General features: G+C 36.8%; 1 protein-coding gene across 2 annotated transcripts in view; it reads left to right on the forward strand.

Annotated features, from left to right (window-relative positions):
• LOC131990630 (glutamate receptor ionotropic, kainate 2-like) overlaps window positions 1-9,335 on the forward strand; it is a 110,519-nt gene extending 101,184 nt beyond the window's left edge. For both annotated transcript variants that reach the window (XM_059355708.1, XM_059355709.1), the window contains exon 16: window positions 7,045-9,335. In XM_059355708.1, the coding sequence (XP_059211691.1) occupies window positions 7,045-7,209 (165 nt within the window). In that variant the 3' untranslated portion in view covers window positions 7,210-9,335. The remainder of the gene's footprint in view (window positions 1-7,044) is intronic.
• The last annotated feature ends 331 nt before the right edge of the window (window positions 9,336-9,666 follow it).

Here is a 9,666-nt window from a genome sequence, read left to right on the forward strand (position 1 = left end):
ACAAATACATTGATGTGTTTTCAGCATCATTAAGCATAAGCAGGGGCTGCTGCTGGTGCAGTATCATGAGTGACACAGTCCGTGGTTGGACAGGCACCAGACTTTCAGCTTTACTTACCATACCAACTCACTCGCCATATGTAAATACATCACAATCTGCGTAACCTACAGGTGTATCTCAATAAATTAGAATATCACAGAAAAGTTTATTTATGTCAGTAATTCAATTCAAAAAGTGGAAATAACACATTATGTAGATCCATTACACACATAATGAAACATTCCATGTCTTAATTTATTTAATTTTTATTTAATTCTTCTAATTATAATCATTATGGCTTACATTTAATGAAGACCTAAAATTCAGTGTCTCAAAAAAATTGAATATTACAAAAGACCAATTTTAAAAAGTCTGTTTAATATAGAAATGTTGGCCTCTGAAAAGTATGCCGCCTATATGACTCAATACTTGGTTGGAGCTGTTTGACTTGAACTACTGGAAATGGACTTTTACATCATATTCTAATGTATTGAGATACACCTGTATGTAACTATTCCAGTAGTTTTTGTTGTTTTTATTCAAATCTTAAATGAAACTGCAGCCACTAGTTTTATTAACCCAAACCCTGACCTTTTCCTCAACATAACCATGTGGATTTGTTGCCGAAATAAGTATTTTTGTTTGAGTTCACAATGTTAACCACATTTAAAATCCCAGTCCATCCTAGGTATCTAGCAGGCTAAATCTCTGGACCTTTAGGACAGCCTGTTTGGGACCCCAGCTTTATCAAAGGAGCGTAGAAACGAGCGTAGAAAATGAGCGTAGAAACGAGCGTAGAAACGAGCGTAGAAACGAGCGTAGAAACGAGCGTATTTCGTCTTACGACAGGGTTCATGTGTGATTTATCAAACAATCGTATCTCCGATCGTATCGGCTGTTGATAAATGTGGCGGCTCCAAACGAGCATCATTTAAATACTACACCCTAATATATATAGTATATATATAATATATACCTGATTCAGACGGCTTGTCTCGAGAGTTTACGACACCGAACGCAATACGGCCAAAAAGAGGATTTTCCCCCTAAAGTCAACTTTATTAGCAAAGTGCACCGTTACAAATAACAACAGGAGGAAATAGACATTTTACAGAAATACTCAGCGACGGAGTTTTATGAAATAAAAGTAGTTATAGTTATAAACTCAAACAAGTTCGGTGAATACTTTACATTTGGAGCAGACTTAAACGTTTTCACAGCTTTTTAGTTGCAGCCAGGAGGTAAAAAATGTTTTAATGTAAGTTTTAATCCCAAAAGAAGAGGAATTTCTTAGAGGCAGAAAGTGAAACGCTGATGTCCAACAGCTGCAACACAACAAACTGGTTTTGTTTTGCAGCATAAAAAGTGAAAAGGAAGGAAATCAGTGGTGCTGTCAGCATTGAGCTGCGAGCAGACTGAGATCTGCTCCGCTCACGTCCACATTGATAAATGCCGAGCATTGAGTAGAAATGATCGTACGCCCACTTTGCGCTCACTTTCTGTCGTACGCTCGTTTGATAAATGAGGGCCAATAAGAGCACAATACACGAGTTGACTGTCTACCTGTGCAACCCACTGTCCATCCCAACCATCACATACAGCCAGTTATTTAGGTAGAGCGTGTATCTCTGTCTCTCCCTTTCACTCTCTCTCACAACATCAATAAAAAAGCCTTAAAAATGGCCAAAAATATATAATAATTAGGGCCGGGACTTTAACGCATTGATTAAGATTAATTAATTACACAAAAATTAACGCGTTAAAAAATTGACGCATTTTAATCGCACTTATTTTTGCACCGCGGAACGTTTCTCACTGGATGAGTTTCAGGAGGACCGATTATACTGGAGCACCAACTAGCGTTGATGAGTTGAGACAACAACAAACCACAGTGAACATGAAGGAAGAAGCTGATGAGACCTTTGGTTGGCCCCGTGGATGATGGGACATTTAGTTACTAAAAACCAACGGATGGAAGCGTCCATAAGAGCATGGTTGTGTTGCTATGCAACAAGGAATTCACATATCACCGCAGCACATCCAGCCTCAAGTATCACCTCAATGCTAAACATATAGCAGCTAGCGGCTAGTGTGGTAGCTAGCGTGGATTGTGTTTTACTTAAAAAACTAAAGTATTCTAGTTTACAGAAGGTCTACCTACCTATAGGCTACCTGGATTTATGAAATGTACTATATTTCTAAATATGCTATTGCTACACTTAATGGCAAAAACTGCACTGGTCTGTTGGACTTGAACAAAAACAAACAATATTTTTGTTGCTTAAGCTTATGTATTCAGTCATTATTCAATGGTATACTAAAAATCCATGTGAAAAAAATTACTTCTCACTGTTCTCAGGTTAAATATTTATATGCGATTAATTAATTACAAAGCCTCTAATTAATTCGATTTTTTTTTTTTTTAATCGAGTCCCGGCCCTAATAATAATAAAAAAGTATTATAGTGTGAACCAGGCATTAGCCAAATGAAGTGGTTTTTCTATTAGACTCTTAGGCACAATGTGACAGTGTTTCCTTGTTGAGCTGCAGTGGAGGGATATTAATAAATGGCATAATTTTGTGCTCTAAAGACTGTAATTTTGGTAGCTAATGATTTGGCTAGCTCATAAAAACCTCAATTCAAAATGCACTTTTGCAAAGACAAAGGACTGTAGTTTTTGTTCCCTGTCTCTCATTTGAAATCACATCAAAATGGGATTTCTGCAAGCCAGTACGGATGAGAGGAATCACTACAGCGCCCTAAAACTGCACGTCATGTTGCTCATACGGACTTGAAGAAAATGTGAACTTATCCTTTAATCTCCAGATTTCACTGAAAGCGACACTCACCATGCATACAGTGCAGCATATTTGCTTTTTTTTTTTCTTCTTCCCCCTCTGGTTATGTTTCTTTCTAGCAAGAAACTGAATATATTTCTGACTGTTCTATCTGTGCTCTATTTTAGTACTGAGTGCACATGATTCATCACAGTGTGGAGTATGTATTTTAGTACTCTTTAGCTCATGCAGTGATGTTTTCACATAATTGTGAAAGTCCTTTTGATAGCATGTTTTAATTATTTACCTCTACAGAATTAGCACAGCGCAGTGGCGTGTTACTTTATTGCACTAGTAATTAGTTTCTGGCCTTTTTTTTACGGACTGCATATGTTTCAGAGCACATCTCAGCAATCATTAATCAAGAGCCGCAAGACTGGGTCACAATATTCAGATAATTTGCAAATGCCACAATCTCTTGGCTGCCAAGGTGCTAGTAATTTACATGCAGACAACAAGCCTCTCCTTCTCTATTTTCTTTCCCTGCCAACCTCCCTCACCCTAACATCACCAGATTTTTTTCTCCCCCTTCATTCTCCTTTTCTTTTCCATCATCCCCTCCCATTGTTTTTCATCGTTTCTTTCTCCCTCACCCCGTCTTGCCCCTCGCTACTTCTGTAATCACTCATCTCACCGAGTATACAAAATATCTCATTCATGCGCCAGACAAATATATGTAAAAATGGAGAGAAAAACAAAAATACCTGGTGCATAAGCCACCTACAGATATCCATCTCACACACCTACGCACATACACAAACAAAAAAATAATAGCTTCATATGTTACTGCTCTCCGTCCTCTTTTATATCTCCTCTCCTCCCACACCCTCGAAGAATTTGAATTAGATTTTGCATAATCACGGAGTGAATGTATGGGAATTTTTCTTGGCAACATTGATGCAGAAGCATATTGACATTTTATAGGATTTCACACCACATACATAATGTAGTGACAACAGGCCCATATTATTGATTACATAACACACACGGAATGTGTCACTCTGTGAGGGGGTGATTGATGCGTTAGAAGAAGGGACCAATATTTTTGGATTTAATCTGTGGATGTATTTTTTTTCCTTTATTCAATATCTTTACATTTTCTGCTTGCACGCCAGAAAATTGCAAGTGTGGAACATTTCTCTTAGTTCTTGGCAGGGTGAGAAAAGGCTCTGAAACAGCATTCAGACTTTTGAATGACAGTAAAGCTGAAAAGGGGAAAATCTGGGACACATCAGACCTTTAAATGAAGGCCTGAGTTTACAAAAATAATGTTTAGGAATCAAACGAAGAGGTTGGACACTAGTTAGTGTTTTTAAAAAATATATATATTTCAATTAATTGTGGATCTTTCTTACTTTTCTTTCTTAGGTTATTTTTCGAGACGCTATAAAATGTGTCACTTGCAATGCAGCTTATTACAACCGTTTCCAGTTAGCCGAGCCCTGTAGCAAGGTTATTATAATTAACGAAAAATAACAAAATAACGAAAGCTAGAATTTAAAAAACATTTTCATTAACTGAAATAAAATTAAAGAGAATTAAAAAGAAAAAAAAAACGATAACTAACTGAAACTGTATTTTGTGGTAACAAAACTAACTAAAATTATAGTGAAAATGTCCTTAGTTTTCGTTTTTGTCAACTTTTTTCATACGTAAACCTTTTTGGTTGATATTAAATCTATTTCATCTATCTGGTTTTATGACTTAATAAACTTATTGGGGCTGAGATGGATCAGACAAAGGAAATAAAGGAAACATTTATTGGGACCTTATTGAATCTGGCACCCAACAAATACCCCATTAAAAAAAAAAAACTAAACTAAAACTGGTCATTGGAGCATGATTAAACATGCCGCCTTTAATATGTCTATAAAACAGCTTATTGCATTTTGGTTTTATTTTGAAGGTGTGGGGGATTGGGGGTGCGCGGCTAAAAAAGTTTGGGAACAGCTGATTTAAAGTAAAATAACTTTAACACTCATCCCCCAGAGAAATAATCCATCTAAGATACACATTTAGGTGTTTATTTTGCTAAATTGTGTCAGTAGATTTATCTGAAATTCAACAAAAGTTTGCATTATGTATTGCCTCATTTGCAAATTTCAGAAAACTTGTAATACAAAAAAACATTTGTCTCAATGTAATTAATCAACTGAGGATGTTTCCTGGTGATATGAATTATTTAAATTTGTTATACCCTCGTCACCAGTAGTATACTCTGAGCCATAAATCTCCACTGACATTCACCAAATTTTCCATCTTCAGTCCTATCTATAATCTGAAGGTTTCTACAGAGGGGGTTTGTTCATAAATCACACATAGCCTGATTAATGGAAGAGTTTATTCCTAAAAACATGATGAAAATGTATTTTTTAAATGGCTGTTGACAGTATTTTCTACTATTTGGAGTGATAAAAAAAGAGATTTTTCCCTAGTCCCTGAGTTAAAACTTCTGACTCTAATATGTCAACAAAATGAAACAAGATTTTTGAACCGGCTTTATCCTTTGTTGGATGGAAATTGGAAATTTATGCAAATGAGCACAAATGTTGTCAAGTCACGTTTATTTTTAGAGCACACAAACAACAGATGTCGACCAAAGTGCCTCACAAACAGATAAAATACAACACAGAAATGATCGAGCAAGAACAAAGACATAAATGAAGGAAAAGCATGAAAATGTCTTAATAAGATAATGCCTCATTTGCATATCTTTTAACTTTTAATACAATTTATTTTTTTATGTTCAGAATCAACTGGGGAAGTTTCATGTTCGTTATGTACCCACAGTGTCCCCCCTTAAGAAGATATATGTTAACTCTATGGAGTCTTTGGCTATTTTGTCCATTTTTAATCATTTTCATTCTGCCTGTATACACCACTTAAAAGATGTTTTAAATGCCACGTTGGGATTTTTTTTCCCAGCACAACCTCACCTATATGACCTAATAATATTTTTTTTTTTATTCTGACTTACTGGATCAACATTTTGAACCAAAAAGAAACAAAGAAAATCCAACATAAATGTGATCTTGTGATTGTGTGTGATCCTGTCATCCAACTTATTCTAGTGGGACTCTATTTTATTTGTGTCCTGTGTGTTAAGCATAACAATTTTGGTGATTTTGTGTCTTTTTTGCTCATTTTGTCTCTTTTGTTTTGTCTTTTTTTTTGTCATTTTGTGTCTTTTTTGCTCATTTTGTCTCTTTTGTTTTGTCTTTTTTTGGTCATTTTGTGTCTTTTTTTGTCATTTTGTGTCTTTTTGGTCATTTTGTGTCTTTTTGGTCATTTTGTGTCTTTTTTTTTTGATAATTTTGTGTCTTTTGGGTCATTTTGTGTCTTTTTGGTCATTTTGTGGTTATTTTTGGTCATTTTGTGTCTTTTTTTAGTCATTTTGTGTCTTCTGTGTTATTTTTGGTAATTTTGTCATCTCATTTTTTGTCTTTTTGGTCATTTTGTGTATTTTTGGTCATTTTGTGTCTTTTTTGGTCCTTTCGTGTATTTTTTGGTCATTTTGTGTCTTTTGGGTCATTTTGTGTCTTTTTGTCATTTTGTATCTTTTTTGGTCATTTTGTGTCTTTTTTTGGTCATTTTGTGTCTTCTGTGTTATTTTTGGTAATTTTGTCATCTAATTTTGTGTCTTTTTGGTCATTTGTTGTCTTTTTTTGGTCATTTTGTGTCTTTTTTTAGTAATTTTGTGTGTTTTTGTGATTTTTTTTTTAGTATTTTGTGTCTTTAATAGTCCTTTAGTCCAACATAAAATGTGATTTTGAATCTTTTTTTTACTTTCAAAACACTATCATGCTCAATAAAGAATTTTAAATGTTGCAAATGTGAACAAAGGTTGCAAATATAACATATAACAGGGTTACATCCAGTTCTATATATATAGACCTTGTCTCCATTTTTTTTGGTATATGTGGATGTGGTGAAGAAGTCATCCTTTGGTGCTTTTGGTGACAGAGGGTTAAAACAATAGAATAGTCAGTATTGAGATGGACAGCCATACCATAATGTTAACAATGAATGCACACTCCTTGTGGGAAAATGAAAATAAATAATGACGGTTGTATTTTGCACAGTATGGTTTCATCGCTTTTGTGTGGCGTGACAAACAGCATGGTGCCAAATCTAACTCCTCTCCTCCTTCCTGTTGCCTTCTGCAGCGATCATTCTGCAGCGCCATGATGGATGAGCTGCGGGTGTCTCTGAAGTGCCAACGCCGTCTCAAACAGAAGCCTCAGCCGCCCGTCATCGTTAAGACAGAGGAGGTCATTAACATGCACACATTCAACGATAGGAGACTCCCAGGAAAGGAAACCATGGCATGAACGCTGAACGGAAAAAAAAACCCAAACGCACCCCTCGTTTAAAACCACGGAGGGGAGACGGGGTCAAAAAAAAAAAACCCCACTGACTTAACCACAGACTGAGGTTATAGCAGTCAAAACAGGACTCCTTTTGAACCCACTTGCTTATGTAGATGGATGTTTCCTGTGGAAATATAGATGCCTGAGCAGTGTCACCTCACTGTGACGTTCACTTTTTGAAAGGGAGCTGAAAGGAAGGACTTGAAAGTATGTAAATTGAAGAGAGATCCAAGCAGGTTTGGGTCAAAACATAAGTCTGGTCCACACTAGAAGTGGACTTAAACACACACACATATATGCACACACTCACACACACACACACACATATACATATACATATACACACATTCCCCTCTGACACACTTTACACCTGTGCAGAAGGGGAAACTCTATTGTGGCAGTAACACCAGATGTAGTTTTTCTGTTGATGTCAATGCCCTTTTGTCTTACCTCCATGTGTGTTTGACCCCATCGGTCCCTCCCGTCAGTGGCTTGAGTTTCTTTCAAATGATTTAAACAAACACTAATCTCACAACAAAGGGAACGGTAGTCAGTGCCAAATGGTTTACTATGAACCGATGTATAAAAGTGATATTTAGTTCGGACTCATCTATGCTGACCTTGTCGAATACTCATCGTTTTCTTCTGTAATGCCTTTCTTGTGCCAAAGTTCTGCCATTGTGAAGAACTTTTTACCATGCCTACTATTATGTTCAAAGCCTCTACAAGCAATGTATACTGTCAAAGTCCTTATTCATGTCCGTCCTTACACGCGGTCTGCAGTTTTCACTCTGTATCAGTTGTTGTTTAAAAATGCAGGATTTCTACAAAAATGTTTGTTTTTGTACAAGAACAAGAAGTTTTGTAGTACTTTGTATCATGGTAGCCCCTCCTGTGGACAAAATATGTAGCAGATAACAACTCAGCCCTCAGATTCTTGTCAACTGCTATGGGGGCTTCAAACTCTGCTGTGTAGGGTTCATTTCTCTCATCAATCAGAGATTCAGTCTCTTGTCTGTCAGTATCATGGGGCCAGCTGTACATACCGTCTGGGGACAATGTGGTGGTTTTTGGTGGGTAAGAACAATGAAACTGTAAACTAATGTGCTCAAAGTAGGAAAAAATTGGTGACTCATTCTGGAAATTGGAACAGAGCCTCTGTAAGCAAACTCCTGCTGACAATAAGTGTGGTGGACTATCAGTAGCTGTGATGAGTCACCATGAAAGACATAGTAAAACATGCAAATGTTGCAAACATAACTGGTACCAGGCTACAAACAATTCTGGTTTAAACATGACAGTATTAAGTCCTAAATACTTGTTTATACTAAGATATAAGGCAAAACTGCTGAAAAATGTCACTTGGTTCTAGAAAATTACTGAAAATAGTTGATTTGATGGGAAGAAAAAGGTTGAAATAATCCTGAAGCAATGAAGACTTAAAAAAAATGTAAAAAATATTTGACAAAAAATGTTGATATTTGCATCCGGGATGGCGGTAAAAATTAAAATTGGCCGTGAATAAAACCATCTCAACACAAAAGGTACAGTAGTAGCTGTACTGGAGCTTTCAATCATAATATGATCTTCAGCAGTTACTCTTTGCTTATTTTCCTTGTCAACTTTTAAGACAACAAGGATAGCATCCTTAAAGTTCTCAAAAAAAGGAAGATTATACAATTCCAACCAGGCTGATCTGTTGTTTTTCAAACCCATTATAAATAAAACCAAACCTGGAAGCAGGGTCAACTTTGCCGTGATTGGGTGCTATTTGCCTCGATACTTTAGCGGTATCTAGCTGTCAGAGTATGGAAGAACCATTAAGTTCTTAAATGTTGCTCATTTAGCAGTTGGCTAACTAGCTAGCTGGCTAATTTCACCCATGCTTTCATGCTACACTACAAACTTAGCTTTCCTATGCTGTCAGAGTATGGAAGAACCATTAAGTTCTTAAATGTTGCTCATTTAGCAGTTGGCTAACTAGCTTAGCTGGCTAATTTCACCCATGCTTTCATGCTACACTACAAAATTAGCCAAACAGCGGCTTTGTTGCCAGCATAATCAATTAGTATAACGGTCTCTTCGCCTCACTCCCCGCCACTAGGAGACTACGTTACTTTGCTGGGAAGAGAGCGGACGGCAGCTTAGCTAGCTAGCTAGCTTGTTTGTCTTCGGAGCTGCTGTCTCGGCTCTCTTTCCGGCGAAGTAGTCTCCCAGTGTCAGGAGTGAGGCAGAGAGACCAGGTGGGCTAGCTAGCTAGCTGATACTTGTCTAATATGTGGCGTTACCAACATTAAATTAATTAATGCAGCTGTTGACGCAGCACCAAGGCTTTTGTTGTCCAGAAGTCAGGGTGTCATCCCTATGATGTTTCCTGGGTCATTACTACTGATTGAACCAACATTCATTGAAAGGATC

The sequence above is a fragment of the Centropristis striata genome, chromosome 18 (assembly GCF_030273125.1).
Source record: "Centropristis striata isolate RG_2023a ecotype Rhode Island chromosome 18, C.striata_1.0, whole genome shotgun sequence".
NCBI lineage: Eukaryota > Metazoa > Chordata > Actinopteri > Perciformes > Serranidae > Centropristis > Centropristis striata.